Here is a 20,579-nt window from a genome sequence, read left to right on the forward strand (position 1 = left end):
TGATGTCTCTAGCAATTACCCTGGCAAAAAACAGAAGTTGGCAAACTCCCGAATTGTATTCCTGTTTTTTTAAATAAGCCTGAAATGTTAGTGCAGTTTTACAGCAGTTATCTTTATGACAACATTTGATCCCTATTGTGTCAATTCAGAAATACTATATTCACTAAATTCCACCCACCCTCCATTAAGCATACTGAGTAGAATTTAATTGTATCCTATGACCAACAACATGAAAGATATTTCTCTTGGGAATTAGCTGAGGTTGGTAAGTGTTACAAAATTCAACATATACTGTTGACTGAGGAGTTAAGAGAGATTAATGATAGGCCATCCTTTGATCCTGTAACTTTTCAAGCTATGCCTTCAGATTTTGCAGATACAAGTAGATCATATGCTACATTATATTAAGCTTTACTGGAAATGACCTAGTTTTTATTGTCTTCTAATGTATAATTAATATCTTGCTTTGATGCCCAGGGATCGACTGAACAAGATTGTAGTGGATACAGAGGCAGGCCCCTTTAAGAATTACACTGTGGTATTCCTAGGCTCTGAAACTGGGGTTATTCTTAAATTCCTCATTCGACCAACTACAAGTACAAACTTTGTCAATCGAAGCCTGTTCCTTGAACATTTTGATGCGTACAGTCCAGAGAAGTAAGTACATTTTCTTCTAATGTACGTTAAATCATTGGTCAGTTACAAAGAGATGAGGATGTATCAAAGAGGGATAATCAGACCAGAAATCTATTTCAGGGCATTGGACATTATTCTAACATTTGTCTTCTCATTATAGCCTTCAGAAACACACACACACACACACCATTCATGTACTGCTTCATATATCCATTCATACGTGCTGCACACATGCACATACAGTGACTCTTGCACAACATAGTACAAAATAGAGATCTGTATTTGTCAACACCAGCCATTGTTTCCTCTCTTCTGCCCCAGTACGGAACATATGATTGTACCATTTTCCAAGATCTTTCGGCTCCCTGTGAATTCACTAGGTAGATGACAAATTCATTGCACTTCCTCCTACGCCAAGTCATTGCTTTCCAAGATGTCAAAGTCTGCCTTTGGTTTCAGTACTTTCTGCTTTTTGCAGGCTGTCATCTGTCTCACCTTTGGGAATGATCCTATCTTCTTCCAGACTTTGTTCAGTCTTGTTGACCTACACTATGACTGTCTAAATGCCACTACTACATTCTTTCACTTTTCAAAGAACATATTGATGCAGTGAGGTAAGAAGAAAAAAAAATCTGTTTATTTGTGAAATAAAACACTGGAGCACTCAAACTCCCCGTCACTGAAATCTTCCTGCAAAGATTAATGAAAACCATTAAATGCAAGTTCCTTCCACTGTCCATAGCCCAAGGACACTACCGTGCAATCAGTTTGCCCAAGATCAGTGAACATTCACCAAAGGTCCGTATGCAGAAATTGATGAGAATGTGGGGAGAATTAACAAAAATCTTGGATTAATGTAGGATTACTGAATGATGGGCAGCATGGACCTCTTTCTATGCTGTATCTTTTTATGATTTTATAACTCTTCATTAAAAGATCCCTTTCAACTAAATTATCTGTGAAGATTAGCTAGGACTTAAATTGCTCACAGGGATATTCTGATACTTTATCGACTATTCCTACTTTTGGCCACTTTTCAATTTTTCATCTCACCTTTAGGTCCACTTGCCTTCAGTGTACAGGCAGTATTTCTGCTCCAGTATATTATGTCCAAATAAACAAAGCTATTAATTTCTTGTTATCTCACTGCAATAATGTACACTTGTGAAGTTTTGGAGAAGGGCTTAAGTGTGTTGCGTAAAATTGAACAGAGTCAGGAAAAAGACTCTTCATTGATGAAGGTGAGACAGGTGATGCCCAGCAGAAAGCCGGAGACTTGAGGATGATCTTTCTATCATCAAATATCTTGACAATATTCAATGCTCGCATAAGGAAAAAAGAATTCATGAATCTTTGGTATTCTTATATTTTGGAACAATACCCCAACAGTCGTCATTGGAGTTATGTCAGATATACAGGTTAAGTGGGATTGCAAATGCTAACTGTTATAAAATTGGCCCATTTTCAATTCAGCTGAAATCTATCAAGCATAGCTCACAGACAACTAGTGCAAAGTTAATTGTGTTGCAGCTTCACTGACAATCAGTTGCATCCCCAGGCACTTCAGAAAAGCAGACAGATTATAAGAGAAAGAACTCTGCTACTGAAAATACAGCAACTTAAAGAGAAGAATAACGTTTGTGAATTATTTTCAGATAATTTCAAAACACAATCATAGTAGTGTTAGTATCCACGTAGGCTGGACATGGGAAGTTGTATATTTAATGATAGAGATAATATAGAGAAAGTGTTAAAAAAATCATTCAAAATTTCTGGGCTCCCTTCCAAAAACCGTAAAGACTGCTAGAAAGGTCTCCTTGGAGCACAAAGAATTAGAAAAGACCAGTGGTCCAGGTATTTTAAATGGGTGATAGGAATTGACTGAATACAAATTAGTCTTTGAAATGAATGTGAAGCAAGCTTTGCAAAAAAGGTCTAAACAAGGAAATTAGGAGCAATCTGTTTTGGAGAGGGTCAATATTTAGATTAAATTGCAGTCACATCTCATCACTTTTAAAACAAAACTCCACAAGAGACAGTATTTCCAGTAAAGGCAAAAACAAGGGAGGGGATGGGAGACAAGGTGTTGAGCTGTAAGAAGTGTTATTATTTTGTCATGTTAATAACTATTGACAGTATATAATATATGGTTGCTAACACATATACTCAAATTATTAACTAAAAATATATTAATTGTGCTCTTCAAGACTTTACTGTACATAGACCAACTGCTGAGTTTCCTGCATTGCAGCAGTGAGTGTACTTCAGAGCTAATTCATTGTGTGTGACCTAGTTTGCGAAGTGCAGCGCAGTATGATACAAATACAGTTCCTTCTTAGTTATGCCGTGGCAAAATCCTGCTTCATGGTGACTGAAGCAACCTACTCTTCATTCCAGGTGCAACAGCAATGGACGTGAGCACCGGAAGATCGTGGGAATGGAGCTCGATAAGATCAGTGGGACACTACTTGTGGCGTTTTCCTCTTGCGTCGTCCGTGTTGCTTTTGCCCATTGTCAGCAGCATGCTACCTGCATGAAGTGAGTCATTCAGAGCCTAGTACTTCTCCAACAATGGGGTAACCTTTCAACTTTTGAACTGTACCAATTAATTCCTCTGGCTCAACACCCATTATCTCCCTTCCCAGCTCACATAGGGTCCTTGCCTTTAATTTGTGAGATTGTGAGTTCAAATCCCACTGAAGCTTAGATTGCACAATCTGGGCTAACACTCTTGTAGATCACAATGAGAGAATTGCCAATGGTGTTGGCTTCCAGGTGTGATGTCATTCTAAGGATTGTGGAAAGATGTAAAGAATCATGATGTTAACTGAAGAGGACAAGAAAATTCTACCAAAATCAAAGCTGATATATAATCCTACTTCGCCAAAAACAAGATATTATTTATTCATCTGACACATTTTTTGAATAATGAGTTCTCGTGGTTCTCTACATAACAATTTCCAAAAAGAAATTCTTTGTTTGTAAAGCACTTTGGGGTATGATAACAGGATTATCAAATCTTGGCATGATGACTCTGCTTCCACCAGCATAGCCCAAATTCTCACTCCATCCATCAAACCCCTGTTGTTCATGAGTTTTGCTTGTGAGGTTTGATGGTGGCAGGCTTTATTCTAGGCTTGATCCTATCCACTCTTATACTTGCCGCCAGGAGCCACCCAATTACAATTGCGAGCTTGATCCAAAGGCATTCTCCACCTGGCTCAAGAATGAGGCCTGCCTTCTCTCAGTGAACTAAATACAAACTCTGAATTTCAAATATCTTTCTGAGCAATAAAGGTCACAGACGCATTAGGACTTGTCTCAAAAAGAGATATTATTGAGATTACAATATTGGACTTTGCCCATTCATAAACCACAGTACAGGGAATGGAGAGAATGAACTGTAGTGCAAGGAGAGATTAGGATAAACAGTAGGCAGAGGAGATTAGCATGGAGGTGAGAACAAGGAAGACTAAGGTAGAGAAAGGGAGGGCAGTGTAGACTATAGTACAATGGAGGAGGCCAGATAATGCTGTAGCATAAATGGAAGACCTTTTGAGCTAAATTCCAAACTTCCACAAAAGAACATTCCAGATCTGGATGGGAGAGCTGATGTTTGGAGTGAAAGGAATTGAGGTAATACCATTCCCCTGCACTTCATCAGCCAATGCACCACCAAATATAGTTATAATCAGCAAGGTCAAAATATTCCCAGGGAATAGTTTTCAAGAAAAATGCAGGTACATTTTTTTGAATGATAATACCATCATCCTCCAGCCAAGCTGGATAGGCTGCCATAATCTCATTCCACTCCCAAGTACCCTGCAATGTCTTCTCTTCCAACCTCTGCACATTGAGCCGCTGAAGTACCTAAAATTCTTTTACAACTTCTTCAGGCACTTTGGTTGAAGAAAGAAAAGCATAAACTATTTTCTAAGTGGGGAGTGACTTCAGAAATCAGGGGCACAAAGGGACTTGTGAGTCATGGTGTATGATTCCCTAAAGTTTAACTTCCAGGTTGAGTCAGTAGTAAGGAATTTAAATGTAATGTTAGCATTCATATCAAGAGAACAAGACTATAAAAGAAAAGATGTTAAGCTGACCCTTTATAAGGCATTGGTCAGACCACATTTGGAGCATTGTGAGTAGTTGTAAGAAAGGATATGTTGGCATTGGTAGGGTCCAGAGGAGACTCACGAGAATGATCCCAAGAATGAAAGGATTAATGTACAAGGAGCATTGGATGGCTCTGGGGCTGTACATGCTGGAGTTTAGAAGAATGGTGGCAGTGGGGGGGGGGGGGGGGGAACTCATTTAAACCTACTGAATATTAAAAGTCCTAGATGGAGAAGATGTTTCCAATTGTGGGAAGGGTCTAGGACCAGTGTGGCTTAGAATTAAAGGGCATCCCTTTAAAACAGAGAAGAGGAATATTTTCTTTAGCCAGAGTGTGGCATATCTGTGAAATTCATTGCCACAGACAGCTGTGGAGGTCAATTCATTGGGTATATGTAAAACAGAAGTTGATAGTTTTCTGATTAGTAAGGGCATCAAAAGTTACAGGGGAAAGCAGGATAGGGATAATAAATCAGCCTTGATTGAATGCTAGAGCAGACTCAGCCAAATGGTCTAATTCTGCTCCTGTGCTTTGTGGTCTTAACTTCCTTGCACAGAGGGTGTGAGTATCTGGAATGAGCCTCCAGAGGAGGTAGTTGAGGCGATACAAAGGCAACATTTAAGAGGGATTTGGAAAGGCACATGGAGGTTTATGGGCTGAACCTGGGCAACTGGGGAAGCTGGGAGAATGCTGTTGTGGACATGGGCCAGTTGGGACTAAGGGGCTTTTTCCATCTGTATTACACTACGCAGGCCCCAGCCTATTTCCCATCTGGTTACTGCCCTTCATGAACATGTGCGACAGCAATGTTAGGTTCCACGTGCACAGCAGTACCACACAGATCTGCCTCATTATCATTTTCTCAACCTTCTGTTCTCTGATTTGTTGCTTTGATTCTTGGACATTCAGAATGAGATTATTGAAATTTTTTGCAGCTAAGTATTTGGAGGACTGCAAATCATGTCTTTAGAATCAAACCAAGCTCCATTCTTTGGCCACCAATTCTACGTGTCTCTTCCTGTCTGCCATGTGTGGTTGATTCATCCATTGATGGACTTAAGGTCATATACCCACAATGTCCTCAAAACTGACTGCTGTTACATCAATCACAGTGGCTTCACCTCATCTATTCTAAAACCCTAGTCCACATTTTTGTTACCTCTCTGATTGACCACTGCATTGCACACATGGTTAGATTTCTACCTACCAATTTCTGTTCCTGTGAGTTCATTCAAAACCATTGTCCATGTCCTCACTTGCATCTGCTCCTATTCACCAATTGGCTAACTTTTCACCAATCTCTGTTGGCTCCTGGCTGAGCATTCCTTTGATATTAAAATAATCTTTCTAATCAGCTTTAAACATGACTGCATCTCTCGCACTCTACAAATTCCCTCATTCACCATCTTGAATTCCTCTAGTTCTGTCTTCACCGCTGACCATGATTGCTTTGCCATAGACAGTCGTATTTTCAGCTGCAAAGGCCCTATGCTCTGTAGTTCCTTACTTAAATGTTTCTGCCTGTCTTCACTCTCCCTCTATAGAATCCCTCGTTACTTGACTCATTTAGTTTTGTAGAAGTGCGAAACAGCTGGGACATCATGCTATGTTAAAGGCACCTTATTTTTCCAAGTGGCCATTGAGATAAGGAGAAAGAAATCTATCAGCATTTCTTCTTCTGATAGCTGCATGTCAGCAAGGGCAGGATCTGGCTTAAATATTGCTCGCCCCCTCTGTCATTTAAGCCTACCACCAATCACTGTGCTCACAGGAAAAGTTGGCCAAGTGGTTAATGAGGTGGAGAGTGCCCAGAACCATTAAAGGAAAATCTCAGCAAAAGGCCAAGAGAGCAAGGGATAGGTAGGAAAAATGAAAGTCCTTTCCAAAGTGATTGAGAGAAATTGAGGCTAATATTTTCACCTTGGACTGATTTCCATCAAATGCAAAAGCACCAGAATAAGCTGTTACCAAAATATGCCAATAAGTAAGGCCTGTGACCATTGACATTTGCCAAATGATTTCTGCACATAGAAAAGTATTACTCATACAATAATATAAGACCAAAATTTGAAACCACTTCTTCAGAGCCTGGCACTTTGAATACACTCTCATGATTTATAGAGTTGTTAAGAGAAATAACTCTGCCAACTTTCATAGTGCTGACTACTGCCTACTGCTCCAAACCAAGTGTCAATAGAAACCAGCACATCATTCACTGTAAACCACAGAGAAAACTCTTGTGCTGAACAGAGTGCCCAGATTAGAATTCATTTGAACGATCGGAGCTTGACATTTTTAATGCCTTTCTTACGCTACATTAAGACGAAGGGGGAAAAAGGCAAGTAGGCAAAATTGGATGCACCATGTCAAGGATAACTCTACCTCAAAGAGATTTCAGAAGGCAGCCAGAATGAAAAATGAGGCTGCAGTACTTCCAAATGAAAGGAAATGTTAGCTTGAAAGAAAAAGAGTTACAGAAGATATTTAAAATGTGAGAAACAGAACTTTTAATAAAGTTAGTTCCCAGCTGAAATTATGCTGTTTCAAGGAACAAATTAGAAGTTACATCAATTAAAATTGGTCCATATGGACATGCTTGCCTAAAAGTTCATCAGTGTCGCAAAAAGCAAGTTGACTTGTTCATTGCAATTGCACACTTGTCTCGAGGAAATTTTACTGTGGATTCTGAGATGTAAGATACTGGTGAATCAGGTTTACATGAGGAAGCCTTTCTTTCTCATAATGCACCAGTGTAGTGTGCCCAGCAGTGAACTGTTTTCTTTTAATTCACAGTTTGTGCAAGAAGCCTGTCTTGTGCTTGCTTTTGTTGACAAGACATCATGGGGAAATTTGGTCTGGATGTTTCTGTATGATTAATGTCCAGCATCAGGCATTTGTCCAGTGATGATATTCAATAGGGTACAGACAGACAGACAGACATACTTTATTGATCCTGAGGGAAATTGGGTTTCATTACAGCCGCACCAAGAATAGTGAAGAAATATAGCAATATAAAACTATAAATAATTAAATAATAATGGTGATCATACCAAGTGGGAATAAGTCCAGGACCAGCCTATTGGCTCAGGGTGTCTGACACTCCGAGGGAGGAGTTGTAAAGTTTGATGGCCACAGGCAGGAATGACTTCCTATGATGCTCAGTGTTGCATCTCGGTGGAATGAGTCTCTGGCTGAATGTACTCCTGTACCTAACCAGTACATTATGGAGTGGATGGGAGTCATTGTCCAAGATGGCATGCAACTTGGACAGCATCCTCTTTTCAGACACCACCGTCAGAGAGTCCAGTTCCACCCCCACAACATCACTGGCCTTACCAATGAGTTTGTTGATTCTGTTGGTGTCTGCTACCCTCAGCCTGCTTCCCCAGCACACAACAGCAAACATGATAGCACTGGCCACCACAGACTCGAGGAACATCCTCAGCATCATCCGGCAGATGTTAAAGGACCTCAGTCTCCTCAGGAGATAGCGACGGCTCTGCCCCTTCTTGTAGACAGCCTCAGTGTTCTTTGACCAGTCCAGTTTATTGTCAATTTGTATCCCCAGATATTTGTGATCTTCCACCATGTCCACACTGACCCCTTGGATGGAAACAGGGCCATTCCCATGCTGTCTGACATAGATTTACTGTTAAAGGTACACGCATTAGCAAAGAGGCAGAGGCAGGAATTACCTCACTGGGACATTGATGATTTGTGGCAGACTCATTTTTCCTCAACTCATCGTTAATTGTGTCATGACAAAGATCTCAGCTTCTCTGCATTGTGCACCTCAGCCCAAAGTATCTTGATGATCCCAGTCCTTACAGTCAAATGAGACAACTTTCAGTATGGAAGCTGATTGGGACAGTCCACAGCTTAGTGGGGGAGATGCCATAGACACCTGTAGTCATAGGTGGACTGCATTTAAACATGATGGTCAATTGAGGATTCATTATGAAGACTTCATTATAAAAGCTTGCTTGTTCATGGCTTCTTTCAGCACTTAAGAAGGTTTCTCTGCTATTCCATTGGTAATGGGATAATACAGAGTTGTCAGTGGAGGTTAATGCTATTACATAGAACTCCCAAAAGTAAATTGGACTGTGTCCATTTATTGGATACTAATTTTGCAAGAATTCTATGAATAACAAAGATACATTCCATCTGTTCAGTTACACCTACTTCTGTTGTACATACCTAGATACTTGACTCCAATCCAATGCCTGTGTATGAGTGAAATTGAAAATGATTCTGTCCAAAGAGTCATTAGAACTTGGAGTAGCTGATTGAATGATATGGATGGCCTTAAAGAGATTAACAAGGTGTAACAAGAAAATCATGTTTATGCACCTGGTATCTTCTGGATTAGTTTCATCCAGAAAGCCCCTGCATTTGAATAGTTTGCTGATACCTACCATTGAGACTTATACAATAGGAATAATGACTGGGGTATCTGTTGAACCATATCCTAATGAAAGTCAACACTTTCAAGAGTTGTTTGGATTATGACTCTGAGAAAATAACTATTGTCAAATTATATTTTGTATAAAATTGCCTAAACTATAGAAATTTTCACCTGTTGTTTCTAAAGGAGCTGTGTTGGCACTCGTGATCCCTACTGTGGCTGGGTCGGAGATGGACAGTGTGCATATTTGGAACCTGGAACCAGGTAGAATCATATTAATCCCATAACATAGTCTGTATCCTATTTTTCAAAATGGGAGCAGTCAACTGTTAGAAGAGATATGCTAACGTAATGGTTAGTTGCTGGACTGGCAGGGCACATAGAGGTTAGTTACAGGAGTATTGAATCATTGATCCTCACTGGTGAGATATTTCCAGAGGACACGAAGTATATTCTATAAATAGCACCACAGACACAATATACTAGAGGAACTCAGCAGGCCAGGCAGCATCTGTGGAGAGGAATAAACAGTTGATATTTCGAGCTGCAACCCTCCGTCACAGCTGTAAAGGAAGGTGGCAGAAGACAGAATGAGAAGGGCGGAGAGTGAGTGGGAAGGAATACAAGCTGGCAGGTGACACACAAGACCAAGTGAAGGGGAAGGAGGGTGAGTGGAGGAGGGGAAGGAGGGTGAGTGGAGGAGGGGAAGGAGGGTGAGTGGAGGAGGGGAAATGAAGTAAGAAGCTAGGAGCTGATAGGTGGAAAAGAAAAAGGGCTGAAGAAGGAAGAGTTTAATAGGAGAGGATAGTGAAACTGACTATTAGGAGGGCCACAGGTGGAAGTCAACTGTAACGGAAACAAGGATTCATCCAGTTTTACAAAGAATTTTTTAAATATTTGAGTGAGTATTAAAGGGGCTGTTCTTTTTAAGCTTCACATTTTGAACAACATGGCTCCCAAAATGCAAGGGAGATGATTTGTTATCCTTATTCTAGCTATTGTGTAAGTTACTCCAGCACTGTATCCAATGGCTAATGTTTGGCAATCAAGTCCAGTCTATTAGAATAGGCTGATGCTATCCTGCAGATTTCTAGCTGGCTATCTTACTCTTGTGCATTGCAGTGTACATAAGAACTTAACTAAATAAGGGCCCCCAGCTGCTTTCCATGCTTGGTCCTCCCCAGTTAGAGGTTTCCCTGGAATCTAAAAGACTATCCATCCCAGCCAGGAATATATGTCATGACTTAGCAACCATAGCTCTCTGACACAGAGAATCCCACAGTTCTTCCATGGGAGAACTTCCTCCTCTTCTGACCCTTAATTGGTTGATCCTCTGTTCCTGAGATTTTGTCCTTGATTTCTCCTACCCGAAAATGAGCCGATATTTAGGTGCTGAGCCAGACTAAAAAGATTAAGGCAGTGAGGCCTAGGGAGAAGGATGAACGGTGTTTCCTCACTGCTCCGTAAGGCTTTACTCGCCTCTGCGCTGAACTAATTGCAGATTTGCCCTGCAGCCATTTGGCTCCTGGACCAGCTGCAACGCTGAACTGGCTCCATGGCTGTGGATTCACTTTCCAGGACTCTGCGGCTCATGTTCTGTGTGTCTTTTGTTTACTTCCTTTTACTTTTTATCCCACACATTGGATGTTTGGATCTCTCTGTGGTGCAGGTCTTTTTGTGAACTCTATTGTGTTTCTTTGTTTTGTGGCTGCCTGCAAGAAGACGAATCTCAAGGTTGTATATGGTACACATACTTTGATAATAAATGTCCTTTGAACTTTGAATGGAAACTTCCTCCCAGCATTTCTATTAGATCACCCCTTTCTTTTCTGGAAAATTCTATCCTACTTCCTGTATTGCAGCAACAGCTTGCTTCTGACTGCAGAACATGATTTGTAGAACTACTATGTGCATGTACTTAAAACTGCTAAGTAAAAGTCATTTCTACACTAACAGATACACAGTTTAAACTAAGTAGCAAAGGCATGAATTTCAAACTACGTTAAACATTCTTAGTTATATCTCTGTCACAATGAGATTTCAGGGATTTTTCAACAATTTGAAATGAAATCCCTTTTCCCGTGCTCTTGGCCTTCACAAAAAATTGAATTGTTCGCAGGTGAGCCTTGACATTGACATTGGATCAGAATTGAGTCACGTATACAGGATGATCATGAACAGCTAACAAGTTGGCCAATCATTCGCTGACTGGGCTAAAGCTTGAAGGAGGTTAAGGTATCAGAGGATGCTCAGCAACTGAATCAATACAGGAAGGAACATTGAACAGTGGCAATGAACTGAACAATCTTTCGTATTGTTTGCCTTTATGCTTTCAAACAAAATTGCATCCAACTTGAAAAGGTTCAGAGAAACTACATGCAATTTTTGTCATAAAGATTGTGTATGAACTAAGTATTCTTCTTTGTTGATCTTGCAGCATTTCATTTGAACAAGATGTTGAACATGGAAATACAACACACCTGGGTGACTGTGAAGGTGAGTTTCTGTGGACACTGCCTTTAAAGTGATCCTGTAATCCGCAATTCAATGTAATAATGAAGGCTAACCTCCCAGTATGGGCTGAGTTACCATCAACTAAGACAAATGTAGCTCTAAAATCAGACCATATACTTGGACTGGGTATAGGACAATGAGGTGTTTAGAATAGGTCACCTAGCAGAATTTAGTCCATTATTCTCTGACTATGGGAAAGTGACTGGACTATGAGGTGGATCCTCTGCATTTGCCACAGCCACAGAAATGTCCTTACTCCCTTTGGGTTTGGCATTACATGAAGACCTTCCAAGGCAATGCCCATATCCCATAACTAAAGAAAAATGATCCCTAAGGTTATTTTGGGGAGCCAGAGGTTATTTATTTTTTGTTTTATTTAGAGATAAAGCACAGAACAGGTCCTTCCGGCCCAATGAGCCCCACCACCCAGTAACCCACCTATTTAGTCCTAGTCTAATTACAGGACAATTTACAATGACCAATTAACCTACTAGATTTTGGAGTGTGAGAGGAACCCGGAGCACCCAGAATAAATCATGCTCTCATGGGAAGGATGTACAAATTTCTTACAGACGGTATCGGAACTGAACTCTGAACTCTGACTCCCCGAGTTGTAACCACGATGCTACCATGGTGCCCACTCAACTGAATGTCCATTAGCAGAATGGACCCCTGACTTTCAGAGCCTAGGTGTTCCTAGGCTCCTAAATTCCCTCACTGTTACACAGTCTTTATTTTGACAAATTTTAACCAAAGAAAAATGATTAAATACTTTGCACCAACTCACGCTGTGCCAAAAGAAAATACACACGCAAGAAAACACATTTTTCATGAATTTCTGATAAGTGAATCCAGTGGTAAGACAAACAGATTTACTGATAATTGAAATTGACTGTTTCCATGGAAGCAGACTAATTTTTTTTATAAGCTAAAATGAGATACCTTCATTCAGTGTAAGTGAGACATGACAAATTTGTGTAATACAAACTTGTGCCAGCCCAGGGGAGCAAATGTAAGGAGAATTTTAATGAATATTTATGTAGTTTTTATGGCTTTTTACACCATCCAATTCAAAAAGCAATTAATTTTGAAGTTTATATATATATATAAATATAAATAATTGGGTTTTGTCATATATTATTTTCTGATTCTTCTCATTTGCAGCATAAAATACTGAGACTTGATTTTGAATTTAAATTTAAATTTATTTAAGTATTATTTTTTAAAGTTCTCTTAAATTTCAAAATTTAAAGTTCTCTCCGTATTTCAAAACCAGGTCTGTCTAATGCATTGTAAAGGTGCAAAAGCAAGCTGAAGGTGTTAAAGGTACTTTATCCAGTGAGGCAGCATCTGTGGAAAGAGAAACAGAATTAACATTTCAAGTTCACAAAAAAGAGAAAATCTGCAGATGCTGGAAATCCAAAGCATTACACACAAAATACTGGAGGAACTCAGCAGGCCAGGCAGCATTTATGGAAAAGAGTACAGTCGATGTTTCAAGCTGAGACCCTTCATCAGGACAGTCCTGATGAAGGGTCTCAGCCCAAAGCGTCGATGGTACTCTTTTTTGAATTCCTTCAGCATTTTGAGTGTGTTGCTAACATTTCAGGTTAGTGATTTGTCATCAGAGCCTTTTTCCAACCTGCTGAGAGAACCATGTCTAAACCAATGAGGAAGCAGTGTGTGACTCAATGTGTGGAATATTGAGAAAATCTTTTAAAAATCAAAGCAAGTGCACTGTCATAGCTTGCAGAACTGCTTCTTCACAACTCCAGTGACCCAGGTCCAATCCTGACCTCCAGTGGTATCTATGTGAAGTTTTCATGTTTGCTTCCCACGTCCTAAAGGGGAGCAGGTTGGAAAGTTAACCAAATTAACTATAAATTGCCTCCAGTGTAGTTGTATTGGGGGATGTTGATTGGAATATGGGGAGAATATAACAGGATCAGAGAAAATTAGTTCATAGATATTTGATGGTTGGCGCAGTCTCACTGGACTGAAAGAGGTGTCTTTGTGTTGCATTAGTCTGTGAGAATTCCCCACAAACAAAAGACAGAGACAAGCCCTCATCCTTCACACAACTCTAGCATGTTCACTGACCTTTAAACTCCCCATCACCACCAAACCTCCCAAAACATCTCATATCCCCTTGATGCCCCATTCTTCCAAACTGATATGTCCCACTTACTACACACCCTCTCCCCAAACAAGCCACACTTCTCCAATAAAAACTGAAGGTACAGGAAAAGCAGCATCAGTGGAAAGCAAAGCAGGTAACATTTCAGGTTGAAGTAATGCACCAATTTCCAGCTAGATGAAATCCTCAAATCCTTGGGTTTTTCCCTAGGATCTGCCTCCCAACCTTCTTCTTTTACAGAAAATGAGTAACTGGGTTTCCATAGTTCCCTGTGTCTTGTACCTCCTTTCCTGTGGCTAATTCTGTATTGTAATGTTCTTCAGCCCATCCACACTGAGCATTTATAGAGTTACAGCCTGGCAGCAGTTCTTTCAGTCCATACTGATCAACCTAAGCTCATCAGACTTTCCAACGCTGGGCCCACATCCGTCCATTTACCTGTCCAAGTAAGCCTATTGCAGCACCGACAATTTTAACCCCTGCATGCTTCTGGTATTTAAAATCAATTTTACAAAATTCTTGAACACCTAGAAGTATTTAAAAATGTAATTAAGTTAGCCACACTTTACTTGCCACTGTCCCCCTCCTTAGAACAATAGACAATAGACAATAGGTGCAGAAGTAGACCATTCGGCCCTTCGAGCCTGCACCGCCATTTTGAGATCATGGCTGATCAACTACTATCAATACCCAGTTCCTGCCTTGTCCCCATATCCCTTGATTCCCCTATCCATAAGATACCTATCTAGCTCCTTCTTGAAAGCATCCAGCGAATTGGCCTCCACTACCTTCCGAAGCAGTGCATTCCAGACCCCCACAACTCTCTGGGAGAAGAAGTTTTTCCTTAACTCTGTCCTAAATGACCTACCCCTTATTCTCAAACCATGCCCTCTGGTACTGGACTCTCCCAGCATCTGGAACATATTTCCTGCCTCTATCTTGTCCAATCCCTTAATAATCTTATATGTTTCAATCAGATCCCCTCTCAATCTCCTTAATTCCAGCGTGTACAAGCCCAGTCTCTCTAACCTCTCTGCGTAAGACAGTCCAGACATCCCAGGAATTAACCTCATGAATCTACACTGCACTTCCTCTACAGCCAGGATGTCCTTCCTTAACCCTGGAGACCAAAACTGTACACAATACTCCAGGTGTGGTCTCACCAGGGCTCTGTACAAATGCAAGAGGATTTCCTTGCTCTTGTACTCAATTCCCTTTGTAATAAAGGCCAACATTCCATTAGCCTTCTTCACTGCCTGCTGCACTTGCTCATTCACCTTCAGTGACTGATGAACAAGGACTCCGAGATCTCTTTGTATTTCTCCCTTACCCAACTCTACACCGTTCAGATAATAATCTGCCTTCCTGTTCTTACTCCCAAAGTGGATAACCTCACACTTACTCACATTAAACGCCATCTGCCAAGTATCTGCCCACTCACCCAGCCTATCCAAGTCACCCTGAATTCTCCTAATATCCTCATCACGTCACACTGCCACCCAGCTTAGTATCATCAACAAATTTGCTGATGTTATTTTCAATGCCTTCATCCAAATCGTTAACGTAAATGGTAAACAGCTGTGGTCCCAATACCGAGCCCTGTGGCACCCCACTAGTCACCACCTGCCATTCCGAGAAACACCCATTCACCGCTATCCTTTGCTTTCTATCTGCCAACCAGTTTTCTATCCATGTCAGTGCCTTCCCCCCAATGCCCTAAGCTTTGATTTTACCCACCAATCTTCTATGTGGGACCTTATCAAATGCCTTCTGAAAATCGAGGTACACTACATCCACTGGATCTCCCCCGTCTAACTTCCTGGTTACATCTTCGAAAAACTTCAACAGATTAGTCAAGCATGATTTACCCTTGGTAAATCCATGCTGGCTCGGCCCAATCCTATCACTGCTATCTAAATATGCCACTATTTCATCCTTAATAATGGACTCTAGCATCTTTCCCACCACCGATGTCAGGCTGACAGGTTGATAGTTCTCTGTTTTCTCCCTCCCTCCTTTCTTAAAAAGTGGGATAACATTAGCCATTCTCCAATCCTCAGGAACTGATCCTGAATCTAAGGAACATTGGAAAATGATTACCAATGTATCCGCAATTTCCAGGGCCACCACCATCTGGACCTGGGGATTTGTCAGCCTTCAGTCCCATCAGTCTTCTCATCACTGTTTCCTTCCGAATGTCAATCTGTTTCATTTCCTCTGTTACCCTATGTCCTTGGCCCATCCATACATCTGGGAGATTGCTTGTGTCTTCCTTAGTGAAAACAGATCTGAAGTACTCATTAAATTCTTCTGCCATTTCTCTGTTTCCCATAACAATTTCACCCAATTCATTCTTCAAGGGCCCAACATTGTTCTTAACTATCTTCTTTCTCTTCACATACCTAAAAAAGCTTTTGCTATCCTCCTTTATGTTCCTGGCTAGCTTGCGTTCGTACCTCATTTTTTCTCCCCGTATTGTCTTTTTAGTTAAGTTCTGTTGTTCCTTAAAAACTTCCCAATCATCTGTCCTCCCACTCACCTTAGCTCTGTCATATTTCCTTTTTTTTAATGCTATGCAATCTCTGACTTCCTTTGTCAACCACTGTGGCCCCTTTCCCCCCTTTGAATCCTTCCTTCTCTGGGGGATGAACTGATTTTGCACCTTGTGCATTATTCCCAAGAATACCTGCCATTGCTGTTCCACTGTCTTTTCTGCTGGGCTATCCGTCCAGTCAACTTTGGCCAGCTCCTCCCTCATGGCTCCATAGTTTCCCCTGTTCATCTGCAACACTGACACCTCCGATCTGCCCTTATCCTTCTCAAATTGCAGATGAAATCTTATCATATTATGATCACTACCTCCTAATGGCTCCTTTACTGCAAGATCGCTTATCAAATCCTGTTCATTACATAACACTAGATCCAGAATAGTCTTGTCCCTGGTCGGCTCTCGTACAAGCTGTTCCAAGAATGCATCCCGTAGGCACTCTACAAACTCCCTATCCTGTGGTCCAGCACCAACCTGATTCTCCCAGTTCACCTGCATGTTGAAATCCCCCATAACTACTGCAACATTACCTTTGCCACATGCCAATGTTAACTCCCTATTCAACTTGCACCCAATATCCATGCCACTGTTTGGTGGCCTGTAGACAACACCCATTTGGGTCCTTTTGCCCTTACTGTTCCTCAGTTCTATCCACACAGACTCTACTTCTCCTGACCCTATTCAGTCCTTGCAAAGGACTGAATCTCATTCCTCACCAACAGGGCCACCCACCCCCTCTGCCCACATTTCTGTCCCTACGATAGCACGTATACTCTTGTACATTCAATTGCCAGGTCTGATCTCCCTGCAGCCATGTCCCTGCAACCTCGTAGAAGATCTTTGTTCAGATTCCCAACTGCAAATGGAGGGGAATACCTGTTAATTTCTGCTCACAAGCTGGGCTCTGTGAGAAATGATATTGAAGAAAATTCAGCGGAAGACGTGCAAGCAGCCTGCCTCAGGACTCACACAGAATCCCAAGTTTTCCGTGCAGGCTCAGTGAAATGTCAGCTGTTCTGCAGGGATGTGTCAACATTACTCTGGGCAAGTCGTTGTGTTTCTCTCTCACTAGGTTATCTGGCTTGCTGTATTATTCCCACAAATTTATTCATGCTCTGAGTACACTGCTTTCAAACTAAAATGAATGTGCATTTTTTAAAAAATTTGATCCATTCACTTAAGGAGTGCATTAAAACACACACTAAACACCCATCTATATATTTATTGCAAACTGATAAGTGCCAGTTATAACATACAAGGTCCATTCATCAGCATAGTTCCCTTCCATATCCAAATTTGCAGCAGATGTTTGCTTTAGATATGTAAACTTATAAGAGAGGACATTGAAGTGCCCGTTCTTGTTAAAAGTCTCCCTTTTCACTGGGAATATAGAGACAATAAGCAATGGGTCATAAAGCAGTAATTGGGATTGTAACTCGGCAATTCAGAACTAGAAACCTGCATTCAAGAATTACAATCAAGTTCAGTCTAGAAAATGAAGTTTGAAGAAATCAAAGGTACTACATATTGTCATAGCTTCCTATTGAACTTGGGGTTACGTGGGAGAATGCGAGGGATTGTAAAGTTGGGGATAAGGGGATGCATGAGAGATTAGGGATAAGGGGTGATTTACTATTGAAGCTAGGCAGGTTAGGCTAACGTTGCTCATGGGCCATGATCAGAAGTCCGATCTCATTTGAGCTGAGCTAATCAATCTCAGTCAGAGACATCTCCAGGAAGATTTAGTAATCTCAGTTCCCTGGGGTTGATAAGGAGAAGGAAGCAAAACAATCCTTTTGCAACAGAGTTCGTGTATTTGCCTCATTTGACTTAAGTGATTAAAGAAAATTAACTATGCCCAAGGGAAAGAAGCTAATTAAAGTTCTGTTCATAAAAGTTAGGCATTGATGCTTGCTTTAAGTCAAATCAATATAATGTTTGGAATTTCAATCACAGAAAAACCTGCTTCTTACCTGATCATAGAAGGGCCAGTGAAATACAATGTATCTGGCCCATTAAGTAATGTTCACTTCATGGAGTGTAACATAAAATATTAATTAATTTTATTGAATACAGAGTTACAGATGGATTTATAATTATACAAGGGAAATGACAGACTTTAAATTAAAAACAGGTGCAACCTGTTTAAGCGTTTAAGAAGTTCTCAGTGTGTGCTTTCAGATTTGGCCTCCTCCCATGGTTAATTATAATAGAGCACTAACAGGTCTCCTGGTGAAAACTGCAGGCATCAATTTTAAGATGCAAACTCTCGGTTTACTATCAACCCTGTGAAACTGTCAAATCGGACGATTGTGTTCTAAGATTTCCCTCAAAACCAGATCTTAAGAATTTCCTGATTGGACAAAGGTCTCATGAGTAAAGGCATCAGTATTACTGTGCGTAAAACCAGATAGGGTGGTGTTTATTTCCTAATTCGTCTCCATTGCTATCAGCTGGGCATCAAACAACTAACAGTGGATATGAACTCAAGAGGAGAACAAGCAACTAGTGATCCCACACCCATAGGTCACACTGGCAATCAAACGGCAAAGAACATAAGTATGGATGAGGACTGGGGGCGGGCACATATCCTCTGTGATATCCACTGTCTTGACCCTTATGCATAATTGCTCCTGAAGCATGAGAAAGCTGTGCATGATTGAAGTATCCCAACATTTCCAGGTGACCACACCTGCAGTAAGTGTTGGATGCTTGAGGAGCTCAGGCTCAAAGTTGTTGACCTGTAATCTGAGCTTCAAATACTGCAATGCATCGGGGAGGGAGACATTTGCCTGTGTTTCAGGAGTTAGTCACTCATTAGATTAAATTCTTCAGATTCAGTCTGTGGCCAGGGACAAGAGGATGTGACTGTGAATGAGGCCAACAGGGGATTCAAGAGGCAGTGCTGGAAGTAGCCTCAGCCCTTGAGCTTGCCCAACAGATCTGAGGTTGTTTTTCAAGAAGAATAGAGTGGGGGCTGTAGGAAGGGTGAGCTTCCACACCAGCACGCCCCGGTTCAGTGAGGCATTCGGGGAGGGGGGGGGAGAGAAGAGAAATGTAGTTGTAATTGTGGATAGAATAGTCATGGGAATAGACACAATTCTCTGTCACAAAGATCAAGAGTCCTGAAAGCTGTGTCGTCTACTTGCTGCTCAGTTTCAGGACATCTCATCTGACCTGCAGAGGAAGTTGGAGTGAGAGGGGAAAGATCCATTTGCCATGGTCCACGTGGGTACAAACAACAAAGGAAGGACAAGGAAAGAAGTTCTGATAAGAGAATTTGAGCAGCTAGGGACTAAATTAAAATGCAAAACCAAAAAGGTAATAATCCAGAGATTATTACCTGAGTCATATGCAAATTGACACAGGGTTATTAAGATCAGAGAGCGAAGTGCATTGCTCAAAGATTGGTGTGGGAGAAGTGAGTTTCAATACGTAGGACATTGACACCAGTAGAAGGGAAGGAGGGAGCTGTTTCGACTGGATGGGCTCCACCTGACCTATACTGGGTCAAGCCTGCTGGCAAATCACATGACAAGGACAGTGGATAGGGCTTTTAGTGGGATGGGTTAAACAGCTTTGATAAGTATGGGTAAGGTAAAAAAGGAGGAAAGTGCAGGAAAGGTTACTGAAGTCTGCAGAATAAAGAATAAGACAAAAAGTTTAGAAAGGGATTAAAACTTAACTTTAGGTGACATAGAGACAAACTGAGAAGAAGTGTAGTGAATACAGGACTGAAGGTATTATATTTGGATGCACACAGACGATCTTGAAGAGCCATTAGAAATTAGCAGGTACAACATTGGCATCATAGAGTTGTGGATGAAGGAAGATCACTGCTGGGAGTTTAACATCCAAGGACACACATCACGTTGAAAGGATAGGCAAGTGGCCAGAGGGGGTGCTGTGGTTTCACTGGTAAAATAAGAAATCAGATCCATAGAAGGAAGTGACATAGATCTGAAGATGTAGAATCCTTGCCGTCAGAATTAAGAAACTTGCAAATTGCAAAAGACCCTGATGAGCCTCCAAACAGTAGTCAGGACATGGGGTACAAGTTACAACAAGAGATAGAAAAAGCATCTAAAAGAGGCAGACTACAATGGTAGTAGATTGGGAAAATCAGGTTGGTGCTAGATACCAATAGAAGGAATTTGTAGAATGCCTCGAGATGGCATTTTAGTACAGATAGTGGTTGAGCCCACCAGGGAAAAGCCAA

At 41.1% G+C, this 20,579-nt stretch overlaps 1 protein-coding gene across 10 annotated transcripts in view; it reads left to right on the forward strand.

Annotated features, from left to right (window-relative positions):
* Positions 1 to 20,579, forward strand: part of sema6bb (sema domain, transmembrane domain (TM), and cytoplasmic domain, (semaphorin) 6Bb) — a 533,030-nt gene that overhangs the window by 500,592 nt on the left and 11,859 nt on the right. For all 10 annotated transcript variants that reach the window (XM_073068714.1, XM_073068715.1, XM_073068716.1 and 7 more), the window contains 4 exons: positions 478 to 657; positions 3,034 to 3,174; positions 9,348 to 9,425; positions 11,599 to 11,657. In XM_073068714.1, the coding sequence (XP_072924815.1) occupies positions 478 to 657; positions 3,034 to 3,174; positions 9,348 to 9,425; positions 11,599 to 11,657 (458 nt within the window). The remainder of the gene's footprint in view (positions 1 to 477; positions 658 to 3,033; positions 3,175 to 9,347; positions 9,426 to 11,598; positions 11,658 to 20,579) is intronic.

The sequence above is a fragment of the Hemitrygon akajei genome, chromosome 16 (genome assembly GCF_048418815.1).
Source record: "Hemitrygon akajei chromosome 16, sHemAka1.3, whole genome shotgun sequence".
Classification (NCBI taxonomy): Eukaryota; Metazoa; Chordata; class Chondrichthyes; order Myliobatiformes; family Dasyatidae; genus Hemitrygon; species Hemitrygon akajei.